This window comes from Manduca sexta, chromosome 16, assembly GCF_014839805.1.
Source record: "Manduca sexta isolate Smith_Timp_Sample1 chromosome 16, JHU_Msex_v1.0, whole genome shotgun sequence".
NCBI classification, from domain to species: domain Eukaryota; kingdom Metazoa; phylum Arthropoda; class Insecta; order Lepidoptera; family Sphingidae; genus Manduca; species Manduca sexta.
Window position 1 is genome coordinate 11911947 of NC_051130.1, and position 16587 is coordinate 11928533.

At 36.8% G+C, this 16587-nt stretch overlaps 1 protein-coding gene across 1 annotated transcript; it reads left to right on the top strand.

Annotated features, from left to right (window-relative positions):
• The first annotated feature begins 325 nt into the window (after positions 1 to 325).
• On the top strand, positions 326 to 15915 carry LOC115451796. The gene is made up of 10 exons (XM_037439297.1): positions 326 to 525; positions 602 to 884; positions 5363 to 5585; positions 7163 to 7323; positions 7487 to 7563; positions 7999 to 8114; positions 8555 to 8696; positions 9015 to 9175; positions 9409 to 9543; positions 9827 to 15915. The coding sequence occupies exons 1-10, from the start codon at positions 463 to 465 to the stop codon at positions 10338 to 10340; spliced, it is 1875 nt and encodes a 624-aa protein (XP_037295194.1). The 5' UTR covers positions 326 to 462; the 3' UTR covers positions 10341 to 15915.
• Positions 15916 to 16587: the final 672 nt, after the last annotated feature.

The window sequence follows — 16587 nt, forward strand, 5'->3', positions numbered from 1 at the left end:
AAAACGGGATTGCACAGAAGACCTCTTATAATTTAGGAAAGTAAAAGAATTTAATGTATGGGAGTATAGTCTGTCCACTATTGGTAGCTAGGCAGTGGTAAAATAAATTTTATTAGCATAAGTGGATAAGACAAAAAACATATTTACAAAATACATTAATGATGAATGTAACAATCTGAATAAATCAGATTATCAAAAAATAAAAATAACCAAATTCAAAATTGCCGCCAAGATGCATGGAATTCTCAATCGACTATTTTGTAAAACATAGACAACATTAGTGCGGTCGGGAAAACCGGTTTTCAAATTATCGATTTTTGAATTACAACGACAAAGCTCTATTTACTGTTTCTCTATGAATTTTTGTAAACATTTTCGTTTGAACATGTGCATTTTGTATTTATTTTTTGTTTTGTATATGTAGGACATGAAATCTTTTGTTTGCACACGTTAAAATATAAAATGTCCGGTTACCTCGAAGTGAAATATCCGTTCAGATCAAATCTCGGCTTGAATCCATTCAAGGTAAGTTTTGATTTGTGTGTTTGACAAGAGCGCGAGTGTTTCGACATCAAAACACTTATGAGGATATGATCAACAGTCATGGAAGAGGCAGTGGTGCATACTGCGGCCGAGTCCGACGTGCTCGGGGGGATGTCTGGCGGTGTACTGCAGCGAGGCAGGCGCTTCGGCGGGTAGCGTGGAGCTGCCGTCGGGGTGCGTGGTGCGCAGGGCGAAGTCTCGCACGCGGCCGCACGCGTTTGCAGTGTTCACGCTGGAGGAGCCGTGCAAGCCGCGCGTGCTGCTGGCCGCGTCGAGTCTGCACGACGCGCAGCTCTGGATGGAGAAGATCCGCTCCTTGTTGAGCGGCAACAGAATACTGGGTGAGACACTACTTTATGTTTATTGACGATGAGTCAGCTGCGGAACCATCTTTAATCTTTCAAAATAAGGGTAAAACTAATATTATGTAACCATTTACAAACATTTGCATTTTTGTTACTATTTATTTCTTAATTTATTAGTGATCAAAATAATATTTTATAAGTTGTTAAAAAAATTAATCCTCTGTTATTGAGTTTAGTTCTCAATAGAACACTTTATTATTTTTTAATATTAAATTATTAAGAAGGCAACAAAATAAGAGCATTTACAAACCTATAATTTTTTAATTTATAAAATCAATATTAAGTTTGCCTAATTTTGTAAAGTATACATACATTTTTTTTGAAAATGTTATGCCCTATGGCTAGCCCTTTAGTGAAATAATATTTCAAAGTGATATAGCTTAAAAAACTTAGAAGGCATATACCAAAGTCAATACATACCTTAAGTAAATAAGTTTATTGTTAAGTGTAAAAAACAATATGACTAAATTACATTTCACAATAACTTTACTAAATAATGAGATACTATATTGAAAACATAAACAGTTTTTATAATAGAATGTAGGTGAATATGTATGTGTCTCATACACATCCAAAAAACAAATAGTATGAAACAAAACATGGTGGCTGGCATTATGCTAACATCTCGGAATAATAAGCAACAATAACAAGTAATTCACTTATGATTTGTGATAGTGTTTATGGAAACTCATGGCATGCATTTCATTAAAAAAATATGTTTTTTTTTATATGGGCAGGGCAAAGTGACCCTTCTGTGCCTGATGGTAAGTAGAGTGGGGTCCAATAGAATATTGATAATGACGAGATATAATGTCCCCCCAAATGTCACGTTTCAGTGACACAATTATTCCGGCCTGTTGGAACTGGATATACACAGGCTGATCCTGGAATGCTACACTCTTACGTGAGCTAATATTGCGGGTTTTAATACCTTATATACAGTAGTCACTGTCTGGGCAGACATAAAATATATCCTACCACCAGCAACCTGTTTGAGCAGTTTTGGTTGTTATGTTGACTTTCAAGATAGGAATTTTAATTGTAGAATACAGAGTTACCTGTAATTTAGTTGACTGCATGTAACATAACTGCAAACTTTATCATGCAAAAATATTGCTTGCTAGATTTTGTTCATGAATCAAAATTGTCTTTTCCTAGAGTAAAAATGTGTTGGAGGCATTTTACAAAGATCAAAAGTAGTTTATATGATATTTTTGTACATGGGCTATCAGTATGCCAAATTTAATTAAAATTCATTCAATAGCACATCATTGTTTGGCTTATAAACGTCCAAACCATTTTGCAAACATTCATATCTATAAGTAGGAGATTTTAAATATATAAAAAAAATACTACAGAACAAATTAAATACAAATTCTCTTTTATGAATGACAACAAGGTAAACCATAAACAACAATAAATAAAATACAGGAAAACCTGTAAAATAAACAGTGTTTAAAACAAATAGTTTCCATGGGAAATATGGCATCACACCATTAACAAGTATTGCATGCGCTCATTAAATTCAAATTAGGGTAAATGCACCAATCATTGTCTGTGTATTCACTCTGGGTTTATTTTTGGAATTTAGTTCAACAATGTGTATAGTCTTGTTAAAGATAAGAACTCGCCAAGCTTGAAAAAGGATTCGCCCTCTGAGGGTTCTATAACTCGTGTCTCACGATTCTTTCTGAATAACTTGTATATCATCTTTTTTGTTGTGTGACATTCCATATTGTAATATACTTGTCCGACATGGGCTGGGCACTACACACGTTGGGTCAGCGTATTTTCATGCACATTGCTGTATCGATTCGTAGTCTAGTTTTTATGGCAGTTGATTCTCGAATGTCAACGACCTTTGGGTGATGCAGTTTTACCACCATGATGCTAGAAAAATCAGCTATTTAAACTTAACTTCTCTTCGTATTTCTTTTAATACATGCACACAAAGTGACCCTACTGCACCTGATAGTCAGTAGATTAGAGTCTAATAGAATATCGAGTGACGAGAGATGATTACCCTTCAGACAGCCGATACAATTATGTCGGCCTGTTGGAACCGGATATACATGACTGATCCCGGAATGCGACACTTACGTGGGCCACTATGGTGGGTTTTAACACCTTGTGTTCGATGGTCGCTACTCAGCGAATATAAAATATATCCTACCACTAGCAAAACGAACGAATGTAGCACTGTTCTAGGATCTTTTCAATACAACGTTATGAGTATTATTTTGTATTGTTTATTGCTTGTCGAAGCCCTAACTAGCATTTATTAATTTTAACATTCACTCGTGTATAAAATACTTCTAAAAATACCTTTGTTGAGCCAAATATAGGAGGACGGTGATTGGTGCGTCTACCTCACAATTAATTATAACCCATTTACCATACAAACGTCATCCATTCAATGTTAATAATCGAAATTTTAATGTGAGCGTAAACATGATTCCATTGTGGTCGAATAGGAATGCACATTACGTGTCTGCAGCAGTCCTTGAGCATGTATTATATATAAATACGTAGTTTTAAATGTTGCACACGCCTTTACCCCCAAAAGGGTGGACAGACAACAAGGTCACCCACTTTTTGCCAAGTGTCTTCCGTCCCATGATATTATGGGTGTGAAACTATCGCCATGTTAAGTATATTTTTTAAAGCTTGGCGGGGTAAATAGCACTGGGGCCTTATTCTCTATCCCGCACGTTAATTTAACAGTGCATAACAAGCACGTAACACAACGCATCATGATTAGGACTATAGAAATTTGGCTTACAGAATACCATTCCACGCACATTTCACGAAGATAACATGACACGGCCGCGTTACGCGTTTACACTATCATACAGAATAAGGGCCCTGATGATAGTTGAAGGCTCCACTGTGGAGATGTGATGTGTGTGTGTGATATGGACAATGTCGAGTAACAAGTCTATGACGTCATTAACGGCCGCGGATGTTCAGTGTCAAAAAAATCGGCGGCTTCTTTTCTGAAGATCATGTTCTAGCATTTTATTACACCAAACAGTGAACCTTGGCGAGTGTATGAGAGAACTTATTACTTACTAAGGAAACAGAACGATAGAGACAAGTTAGAAATACATTTTTCCGCTTGCCTCCATGGCAATGTTGATAGTGGTTTTTTTGTTTGAGTATCGGACCCCTCAGTTAACACCGGAGGAATCCTGCGAATGGGATACTGAATTGCTTAGCGACTGCCGAGCCCTGGAGTAAAATTGAGAGGGGATAGCTGGGAAGGAAGTGTGGGGGAAGGATTAGGGAAACTTATTAGGATGGGAGGAAGGGAGAAGGCCAGGAAATGTTCGCGAGCCCTTATAGACCTCAATCTGAATTGGCAATCACAAGGTATACATACTTAACTTTGTACCTAGGGCCGCGATAAATGTTCCCTCATGCATGGACTTGCATTCAATGTAGAGACTGAGCGCATAAGAATTACATCGGGGGGATAGATTATGGGGTTAACGCGTCTAGCATGTTGCGGATTATGGGTTAGTTTTTTACTATGGGCCTGGCGTCAACGCCATTGTAGCATCCAGTCCCGGGAAATTGGTACATAATCGACATAAGTGTTGCCCAATCTGGATATTGAACCCTGGGCTCTCTGTCTACAGTCTACATGCCAGGACACCATTGACTAACAATAAAGTAATTAATGTAGGAATATAACAGACTTTACGACATGTTTTTAATAACATACTGTATTAAGATTTTATGATAGGGTTTTTACTACTATAATCATTAATCATATTTGTCATTAACGACATTTTGGTGGTTCACTATTACAAGGTTCTATGTTAAATTTCCTTGTTGCAAAATGAGATTTAATAAAATTATGGTAAAAATGAAAAAAAAAAAACATAATGCATAGTCCCACGTTTATTTACCATTCGGGATTATTGGAAATTTTCGCTGAAAAATACATGGAATCATGGGATATTTTAATAATCTGAGCTCTATCTGCGTAGATCGGACCGCTAAAATAAAAAAAAAAGTGTAATTGTAAAATGTAGGTAGATCTTGTAACTTTGACCTTCCGGAGGACCAACACCTCTACCTCTACCTCCTACCTATACCTCCACCAGGCTGCCCCGTGACCATGAAGACTTCGAAACGTCAGGAGAAAATTATGATATAAAAAAAAGCTGAGATAAAATCCGAAAGCTAATTTCATTTCGATGTCTAACATTCGCTTATACATAAGAAATCATTACGTTCGTGGAGATGTTTGTCATGCGTAATATTTGTTTTTCGACAAACATTCCGTGAGCAACAAATTAGGCAATATTATACTCCGAAGTTGAAATGCTAAAAACATCAGAAATCAAGGAAAATTGCTTAAAAAAAATTATTAAATTTCGCTCCACTACCTTCAAATTTGAAATTCTTATCACTTGACATACTAAACTTTGGCCCCTTAATTGCAGGCACAGAGCTTCTAAAAGGTTCCTACTCAGTATCCGTCGCCAACACGGAGTTGTCGCGCAGGGTCGGACTCAGCGGCGTGGACGGGGTCGTGACCCCCTCTGCCGCCGGCCTGCTGGTGGCCCCCGCCCACAAACTGCCCACATACGTCGAGTGGAGACACGTCGCCGAAGTAGTGTTGGTTGACGTTGATAACAGTAAAACCTGCGTGGTTAAAGTTGATAGGTAAGTAGTATATTATAGTTATAGTATGTTGCACTAAACGTCATAATAGGGCTTTGTTCATAGGTTTAATTGTTGAACTATTTTATTTTCACGCAATCATAAAATAACAAGAAGCTAATAAGTCAATTTCAATTATAATTGTTTGTTGCAATAAATTAATGATTGAGTGTAATACGATTTTTCCACACTATTGTTAGAAACAAACAAAGCATTGATAATAAAATGTCGCTGGCTCACTTTTACAAGGTTCTGTGTTAATTTTTATTTATGTTGGAAAAGTAAAATAAAAAATGATTGCAAGGTTGTTCTCCCTTTATTTGTCTTTAGATATTATAGGATTTTTTTTACATATAAAGAAGAATCATGTGGCATTTAACTCAATTTATGTAAATATTACATATAATACTGTTATAGTAGACCAGCAAGGTTTTACTTACTTTTTAGTTACACTCCATTTTAACATTTGAATGTTTCTTATAAAAGTAGAAATTAGAAGTTTTTCTGACGAATTAGCCTGTGTAAGTTAATAGTCCCTATGAGTGCAATGTAACCTAGATTACTCAATAAAATGTATACTACCTATCCTATGAAATCTCCATCAATATCTGTACAACGGTAAAACAGACGAGGCAAAATAAATACATAATATATAACATGTTCAGGTGTAGATAAAAAGAGAATTAAGAATCATGAAAAGTATTTTTTTTTTGTAAGTATTTATTAATGGATTCATTTATTTATGTGAATTGTTATTGTTTTTCGCGCTGGGCGTGAGGGCGCGCGTCACTGTGTTTTCTGTTTTGTACTCTAGACTCGGGGCTTCAAACAACACTTGCGTCATGTAATTATAGTTCAGTTTGTTGTGTAACATTTATTTTCAATCGTTGTTTTGTAACGCTTAAAGTAAGTAGACATTGTTGATCTAAAAACATAGTGTGTTATAATGTATATTAAGGGTTTCTTATGGAATAATAGTACTATTCTAATAAAGACACGTTGATAGAGTTCAAATTTGGTTACTGGTGTTTTTTTTTAATTCAATATTGTATGAATGAAGTGCATGTGTATATTTATAGTAGGGTTCGGTCTGGTCAGATAAAGTTATATTTTGCCCGATATCAGCCCGGAGTCTAAAATTATGCCCAGTAAATGACAATAGTCTTATCCTACTACAAGAGACTTAATATATCTTACGGGATATAAGTGATACATTTCTATCCACCCCTGAAAATGGACGTAGGTATGATGCTGTTTTATAATCAGAAAGAGTGTTTACCTAACCCTTCTTACTCTGCCCTAGGAAAACATTCTAAACTATTTTATAAAGCCGAGGAGTTGTTTGAACGCGGTAATCTCTGGAACTACTAGTTCGAATTGAAAATTTCAATTCAGAAAATTCTTTCAGTGTAGGTCAGCCCATTTATCGAGGAAGGCTATAGGCTATATAACTTTAGCTTTGACCAATATGAGCGGAGTATCAATGAAAAATGTTGCAATTATAGGAAAAAAATAATTCACTTTGAGAGCTTCGGTTGCATTCGCTATGTAAACGATTAAAGTTATGTCATTATATACAGAGAGTTCCCGAGCGGCGGCGGTGAGTTGAGATTCACGTCGCCCGCTGCGCAGGAGTTGACAACAGCATTGAAACGCGCTCACACACACACCAACACTAAGGCGAAGAAACTGAGCAAGAGCGAAGGCGACCTGCGTACAGCCAAGTGCAGCGACGAGATGGGTATGGAGATTATATTATATATATTTTTGGAATCATTAATTTGTTATTGTCTTGTAGTCTTATATTTATAAGTTAATGTACCTTATATACTATTACTTAAGTATCACATTTAATGTAACTGTCAATGTAAGTGAATTTATAAATAAATTTGTGTTGTGTACAGGCGAAGTGCGTCGCAGCAGTTGGTACAGCGGCCCCTCTGAGGTGTCGCTCGACGATATAGAGCTGGTTATGTCCAAGGTACGGCATTATTTCTCATCCACGTGACCTTACCTAGTGTAGACTTGGCTGAACACTCATATTATTTAATACTGTAGAAAGCGATTATAACAACACGGTTATAGGGACGCACCGGTTATAACGGCTCAATAGTAAGTCTCTATAAATAAGTGCATATAAAAAGTGTTTCGTTTATAACGACTATCGGATATAGCGTCCAGATTCGATGCCGCTATAATGGATTTTCACTGTATTTGGTTTTTTGGCATTTATGTTTCTTTTCTTTTTAATTTAGTATGAACCTACGGCAATTTTTTATCTTTGTAGTAAACTGTGGATAAAATTGTCGGCTATATATTTATTTAATGTTGATACAGTTACAACCGCTTGTAAATTTCATTGTGTAGGTGATTATCAGCCCAAAATAAGTAAATAAATATTCTAAACACCCTGCAGGAATCGAAGCGCATCCCCAACGGTCAGCTGTCGCGGTACAGCGGCGCGGGAGACCTCGCCCCGCCCGCCACCGTCACACAACCTGAACTCGTCTCGCCTCCCACCTTCGATGACAGGTGAGGTCGCTTGCAACATCACACACAAGTATAATATGCTTTCATTACATGTGTCCGAATTCATAAATGTGCTCTAATGTTTAGGTTTTAGATGTTTTGGATCCTCACTTCATAGTAAGGTCTTCTCGAATCATATTTATGACTTTTCGCAGATCTTTTCAACCCATATTTAGCGATCCTCTAGGTACTATTATATCATGGCTGAGATAGCTTTGTTTTAAAGGAACTATGATGAAAAAGGAATTGCATTGGAAAATTCATTTATATTTATTTTATTAGTATACAATTCAAATTAATTTAAAGGTATTTTAGTTCACATTCTATTCGAAATCTACCAGTCTGGGGAACTGATATAATGCAGCATTTTTTTTCTATGTTTTATAATTATTATAAATAATCTCCAGGCCGCTCATAAACCTTGCAACTAACAATGATTGTAGCATGTCGGACCGGCGCTCGCTGCTGTCGGTAGCGTCGGGCATATACGAGGAGATTCCCGACCTGCCCGACACCGCCTCCGAGCCCAAGACTGAGGCACTCTACTGCAAGATGGGCCGGGACGTGCCCGATGGAATTATCAAGGCAAGTCAAGTAATGAGCTGTCACGAAATTAAAAGGTTTTAAGTATACAATTATCAGTAGTAAATCATTTATGTATAAAAAAATAATCATTCAGCATGGTTGCAGTCTGTGTGGGTATTAGTTAGATACACTAAAAATACTTTGTTGTTTTCATTGTCGTTGGGCTTCTATAATTGTCTCAAGGGTTCCAAACCCAGAGCTGATAACATTTATGTGGATTTTGTTCATATAATAGTTACATTACGCCGGTGCTGAGTCTCCAGAGGGAGATTATGTTAGACAAGAAAAAGACGGATTATAAAAAAAAATGTGTTTCAGTTGAAAAGCCTGGAGAGTAAGCGGCTGGAGAGCGTGGCGGACGCGGAGGGCGGCGAGGGCGAGGAGGAGCCCATGTACGAGTCGGTGTACGAGTGCGTGTACGCCACCATGCGCCGCAACAAGCGACGCCCGCCGCCGCCTCTACCGCCCAGGCTGTACGGGTGAGATTACAACTTTTGTGCACTGTGTAACAGGTAGGAAGATTTTATAAACGGAACGGCCAAAATGTAAACCTTGAAAAATGAGGGGCCCTAAATTCTGGCGAAGATCAGAAGACTCAAGTCTCTTAAGTCGATTTAACTTTGCACTAAATCATACGAACCTGAGTCAGTGGTTAGGCTAAATTAAAAAAGCTGTTGTATCATAGACTAATAATAATCTTTTTTTGTTGCAGCACGCTGAAGAGTGGTTGTGCGGGCGTAACGCGACACTCGTCGTTGTGTTCGCTGGCACGCGCCGCGCCCGACGACTGCAAGCACAGGACTCTGCCGCGCTGGGACAAGTCCCGACAGGCGTTCAGCGTCTTCAGGTAACTACACTGCACGTGTTATAGAGTGGTTGAGTGTCGCGTCACGCCTGTTATAGAGACAATCAAGCTAACGCAGCTAATGTTTGCATACCAAAGGAAATCGAAGCTTGAGTAATTAATAATAAAGACAAATATAATTTTATGCACTTTTATCATTTTCATATAAAATCTTAAAAATGTAGGTGTGACTACATCTTTTGAAATCAATGGATGACAACATTCTCAATTAATATCTAGAAGTTTAATAAGAAACTATATAAAACCCTACACTTCCTCCCTACAGAAAAAGACTCAAAAGCGACTCGCGCATCGCTAGCTCGCCGAAATCGGAAACGTCCAAAGAGAACAAAGACGTCGAGACAAAGAAGAAAAAGTTCGACTTTACTCCCACGCGCGACATATTCAAGAGCTTCAAGGTGAGTCGCAAGATGAAGAATTTGAAAATAACAACAGGCGGACTCAACAAGGGCGAGACTAAGAGCTGCGAGTTCCTAGACGAGACAGAACATGTCACTACCAACCGGTGTTCGAAATCAGTAGAGTGTTTGGAAGGCAATGACGAGTTCCTGAACGAGTATGGCGCGGATTTATCGATAGAGTTCAACGAAGATGCTGTCGCAGCACTGTCTCTGCCGCAAGAGATTGTCGACTTACTGCTAGGCACGGAGCAACTCAGCAGAGTGCAGGTGAGACTGAAAGAGGATGAGAGTGAGTACATGCCGATGTCTCCGATAGTTCCTCCGCCGCCAATCGAACACCACTATATCGCAATGTCCCCGCGGACCAACATCGCCTGATTTCTAGTCCCTTACGAGCTGTGTTAACGTGAGTTCGGATTTTTATCGACTTTTATTAAGTTGCCATTTTGGTATCGAGTCGACAGTCGCCTCGAAGTATCGATATTCATCGATAATTAATGTGACGTGAAGTATAAACACTTTAAAAATGCATTTGATTTATCGATAATCATATCGATGTTGCCGAGTCGATAATTAAAGCAGACGCAATGTGTCGGTAAAAATCCACTATGTACATAAGCCCTGAAATAATATTTTTTGAAGGTCGACTTTGTAATCTTGTCCCAACACTGTTTATCGATATTTATAAAAATATTCCCGCAGATTTCGTATTTTAACTCACCAATAGGTATGATTAAACAGTGTTAAACTAATCAATATTTGTCACTTCGGGAAATAATTTAAGTCAGAGACACATTCAAATTAGTTGAACAATGATTAAAAATATTTATCGATAAGTATCATAGTGGTTAAGCAATAAAGAGTTCTAACTTATTGAACGAAACGCTACGCTCACGTATATCGAAAAGTCAATATAAAAGTATTATTTTCTGTAGAAATTGCATCACAAGTAGTAGTACATGCTAAGAATTATTTATTCGTCACGTAAATTCTCTGGGCAATAATTGATGTGCAACATGTTTACCAATGTCGCAGGACATATATTTTATAGTACTGGCAGTGAATATTACATGATTATGGAACTATAGACAAGAGATATAATTATCCAAAGTGGATATCATAAAATGGCTGAAGAAAGAGATAACAGGTAAGCTACGATTTCGTAGAGCATCCTCTCTGTCACTCGCATCTATGTGGCATTCATCTCTGATTTGCTTAATCTTGTTTTATAGATCAATGTAGTATTTTTTGTCAAGTATTGACTTCAAAGGTCTGCCATAGTTGTGAATGAAAAACCGCAGACATACTAACGTCATCACCTAGCAACATCACGTTAGTACCACGTTAAGAAATTTTTTAACGTCACGTGCTGTGCATCAAATGTTGCCCGGTATACAAGCTTTAAACAAAGAACACAGTTAATAAGAATGGCCTAATTTTTTTTTAAAATTATAACGCGAATTTTGTTGACGTGATATAAAAACAAAATTAACGCGTAACTGGGCATTAGTAAAAGCGCCCTCTATTATCAAAGGCGCCTAAACATATCGATAATGTTCTAAAGTTCAGTCGATTTAAATCGATTGTAAACGATAAAGTTCGCATTTTGAATATATCAACGCTTAGTATAGTCGCGCAAGTAGGGTAAATATACACAGGCCGTTTTTGCCTACTGTTGAAGGAAGTACCCCTTTTTAATTGGGAATTTGGTATGTCAAATAACATTGGTCCAAAGCATTGGCCGCGATGGTTTGGTGTGGACCGGAAAGATTGGCTATTTGAAAGATGTTTGGTTAAAGTAAAATATTAGGAAAGTATGAAAGAAAATTATTAAAATATATTCTAGAGATAGGTTCAGATTCGGTGTGAAATCGATTTTTTTATCGACTAGTAATGTGAAGTTTGTTTCGATTGTTGTGAGTAGTTAGACAAGTTTGTATATGTTGAAATGTTAGGTCAAAGCACTGCCAAATATCATAGGGTTAAGGGTTGTTTTCGCGAAGCTCGACTGTGTAGCAATCAATTGATTTATAATAATTTGTCTATAAATAACAACTTAGAAAACCATTATTACAATATTGTTGGAAGTACATAATCTACCAAAAGAGCAAACATATTAATCTATATATATTTGCTAGTGGTAACTACTAGCAAATTGTTGCTCGAAAACTATGGATAAGGTAATATACCCGAGAATAAAATGAGTAACAATGAATAAAATTAATTTAATTATAGATCCGATTTGTACTGATGTGCGTATCCATAATTTTGCTATAGACAGTCTGGCTTCATGTAGAGGAAATGAATATCATTTGGTTGTAGTTATGATGAACAAAGACTATACGTATTAGTGGAAATGGGACTTGAACGCGAGTGTATGGGAGTAGTGACAGTGCCTCTTTAGGGTGAAAATATGTGACCAATGGGCCCCATGCCTTGTATGATGCCTAATAGAGCCAATTGACTGAAGATTCGGCACTGATTGGGGGGTCACGGGCTCGATCCCCCAAAGAATCTCGTGACTTACGTGAATTGTTATAATTAATTCAAGTACATTGAAAAATAATTGTTAGTTATAAGCGCTTGCTTTCGAAAGTGCGTGGCCGCATTTATTGTGGTTTGGGTCCTGGGACCCCTGAAAATAGCTGCGCCTTATGGTTTTAAAATAAAACATGGACACTGCTCTGATTTCTTTATCATGCTATAGAGATTGATTTTTTAGACACTTTTGTGATTTTTTCGAGACTCAACCATATTTTTGCCATTCAAGGTCGAGATTACATTAGAATATAATAATAATTTCACAATCATCATTGAAAATATTATAAACAACAGATTCGGAGTCCAGTGAATGTATCTAATAGTGTAATTTTAACACTGCGTCGAAACCACGACAAGTCGAAAAAAGGATATGGAATGGCCGACATAGGTATATCCTCGATATCCCATTAAAACATATAACAGTAACGAAACACCCTGTATAAATAAATTATTAGATCGAGTCGTTTGAGTGAGTACATGGAAACATTAATTTATTTTATCACTTGTGTATGAACATGCGACCGATATGTTGGAGTGGGATTATTTATAGTTCCTCGTAGTAGGATATATTTTATATTCGCTCGGATAGCGACCACTGTACACAGGGTGTTAAGACTCGCCATAGAGGCCCACGTAAGTGTCATCTTCCGGGATCAGCTTGTGTATACTTGGTACCCACAGGTCAGCATAATTGTGTTGACTGTTGAGGGGTAATCATCTCTCGTCAGTCGACATTCTATTGGATCTCCTCCACTTACCATCAGGTGCAGTGGGGTCCATTCAGGGTTTCATTTTCTTCCTTAATCTGTCATTAAGAACATAATGGCAAGTTTCTTTAGTAATTTACTGTAGTATTTCTAGTGTTATTGGTTAAACAAAATGAAAATTGTCTTTTTAAAAATAAGCTAATGAATTCACCCGTCCCATTGGCGATGAAGAGTTTAAATCTTAGACCCAGCTCTGGCTGTAATAAGATGAGTGAGTGAGACAACATTCATTGTATTTATTAAAGTTGCAAGAAATTTGATGGCAGCTATTTTAGTATAGAAATAGGGTTACTCACTCAATCGTCAGATGTGGGACAGGTACCTAGCAAGAGCTGGGTGTATGTCGCTCAACTACTCCGGCAGCATGTTGATGTTGCAGAACATGTTTATAAACATACTACATACTCAAACGACTCGTTCCCGTAATATTAAAACTGTATAATATTTAGAGTAAGTACGGCTTGTTTCGCTGAGGTGTTGTGATATTTAATATTATTGTTGAAACGTTCGCAGAGCTTAAGCTTTTGTTGATTTTTTCTCTATTTCTATTTAAAGGCCGTGGTGACGGGGTCAATAGAAACCTCCCCATGATAAGTCAATTTTGAAAATATCTGATATTTTAAGTCGTATACAATATTTAAAAAATAGCATTATGTACTTGAATAATCATAATTTGTTGATATGTAACTATGTTCCAAAATATACAATAAATATGATTATTTTTAAGTATATTAATTACCCCATCTCCACGGCCTATCGCGTGTTGGATCCAAACGTTTGTCGCATACAGCCTACGTTTGTCCACACTCGTCCAATATTTGTGTGTGTTAGTCAAAAGTTTAACAGTATTCAGCTATTGATATTAAGCCTTTAATGTTTAGCTTCCTCACGGCGTTCCATTTCATCCCCAGTTTACACTTAGTATCGCTTAGGGTGCGGTCACACAGGTGACAGAGAGCTATAAAATTATGAATTAAAAAAGTTCAAAATTGATACGTCGTTGAAGTTGCATTTAAGTTGGCCAGGGAAGAAACATATATGTGTAAACTGGTGATGAAACGAAATGCCTTAGTTTAATTTCGGATTATCACACTCCGCTACATTTAGTGTTTGTATTTTTAAATATATAAGCTATCTGTATTCTTAATGTAGAATATCAAAATTTACACAATTTAGACCATCATTTCACCAAAGTTTTTATCGTTCTAAATTACGAATACACGTAGTGTTCTGTCAAGAAACGTCACTACATAACTCTGGTACCAATTTTTATATTAGGCATTATTTTTTTTTACTTTACGGCCAAAGCCAATTTCATAAATAGGTTAATAACGCGCTCTCTACACTTATCACTGCTAGTCTGCAAAAAGTAACGCAACCACGCATAATGCATATATCTAACTTCAGGCCGGTCATAAAGATTGGTATTAGTTATACCCAGATCTCATTTAAATTGAATAATAATACATTTATGAGTATAAATAATGTTGCGAAATTTGATTGTTTAATACACAAATCTTTATGCAGTGATGTTTCTTATCGATTGTGTAAGTGTTGACAAAAATCGATTATTGATAAGTCTCAGTCGAATATCGATTGCATTTTCATACCGTAACTATCTTGGGCCTTCTTGTACTGGCTATATTTAAGCAAGTTTTTTTTATATTTCAATAATTTTTCTTCCTTTCTAGCATACTCAGCGAAATTTTAAATATTTTAGACTTATCGAATACTAAATTTTTGTCAGCACTAGTAGAGTTAGGTTACTTAAATCTCATTATGCGTTACGTCCATTTTTCAGCATGATCTGTTCCTATGCTGTACATCACATTCGTTACCGCTTTCCGTACGTCCTAGTATAGTTTCGTAGACTGATTTCAAAGCGTCATGGGCTGATTGACGCTCTAAAACTACCCGCTTTGGGAAAAACTGCCTTTTTTTTGTAAGTTTAGTTTGTGATTTGTGAAGATTATTGGTGATGGAAGTTTGTATTGATTTTTAGCTATTATTTGGTAAATTAATTAACAGTATTTCACGGATTTGAATCTCAGTTCCCTGTAACGGCACAAGACTATTGTATTTATTTTTATTAATATGCTTACCTTTGTATATTTAGTGTCTTTATTTATTGGAATTAGATTAGTTGATGGCCAAATTGAATTGTTGATTTGTATTGGTGATATTCGGCGAACTGTGTGCAGTTGAATATATTTGTAAGAACATTAGGCACGATGCGTTGGTATGATGCAAAGTTACAGGACTGGATTAATTGAAGGCTAAGTAGGTTTAAGATCCCAAAAAACTAATAAAAAAATGACAATTTAAAATAAACTATTATTTTGAAAACATGGGTCCTGAACCCTACACCTATTGACCTAATCCGGCCCTGTACTAAGTCACAGTATCACTTTTAATCAAAAGACTTTTAGTACCTAAATTGAGTTAAGTTCCTTTTGAGTCCGCACTTTAGTTAAGGGCGCAATCAGTTTCGTGCGCCGTAAAGGTGATATGATGTCGTATGAAAGACAGTATTTTTGTAGTAACAGCAGACAGCTAGTGTGGTTCGGAGTGAGACATTTATTTATTGTAGCGAACGTCTGTGAAGGACACGAGGATTGTGTTGCGCAATAAAGTTTGTATGTGTATTACTTTGTTTTATTTAAAAACCTAGTCTCATAAAAAATCGCAAAGGTATCGCGGGTAAGTCAAAACCCGTCTTCTTGCCTCTTAATAGGCCATTAAAGCATCGGAATCTTTGCCGGCAAACATGACAGCTACATGACATTTACGTGTGTCACGGGAATATAACCTTATATACTACATAATAAGGTTATTTTTCGGTGACACGCGTAATGTCATGTAGCTGTCATGTTTGCCGGCAAAGATTCCGATGCTTCAGTGGTTAAAGTAGGAAACCGATGATGTTTTTGACAGCTATTTCAGCACCTCTTAACGCTAAAACAAGTTTATAAGTAAGAATGCTACTGCCTTAGTAAGTATTGCTAATCGATGGTAATTTTTCGGTATAATTATGTGTTATTTTGGGTATTTGGAACTTAAAATGCGTTAATAAAAACAAATTGGTGTACAAAGCGCTCAAGGAGTTTGCTGAACGCGCAATTTATGCTTCATACTACATGGGTAATTAAAGTTAGTTATAGCTAGACGCCACAAATCACCAGACTGATTGTATTTATTAATGTTTCATGACTGTAATTTCTTGAATGTAACCTTATTCGAGCATAGAGCCAAGTGAAGAGGGTCCATAACTAACCTGTTAACGCTAACTTTATGGATGAATGTGACATCAATGCGTT

Excerpts from the sequence above, each read along its gene's own strand:
- LOC115451796 (XM_037439297.1), top strand. The coding sequence starts at position 463 with ATGTCCGGTTACCTCGAAGTGAAATATCCGTTCAGATCAAATCTCGGC. Across the intron at positions 5,586-7,162 it reads TGCGTGGTTAAAGTTGATAG|AGAGTTCCCGAGCGGCGGCG; the intron begins GTAAGTAGTATA and ends CATTATATACAG. Across the intron at positions 9,176-9,408 it reads CTACCGCCCAGGCTGTACGG|CACGCTGAAGAGTGGTTGTG; the intron begins GTGAGATTACAA and ends TTTTTGTTGCAG.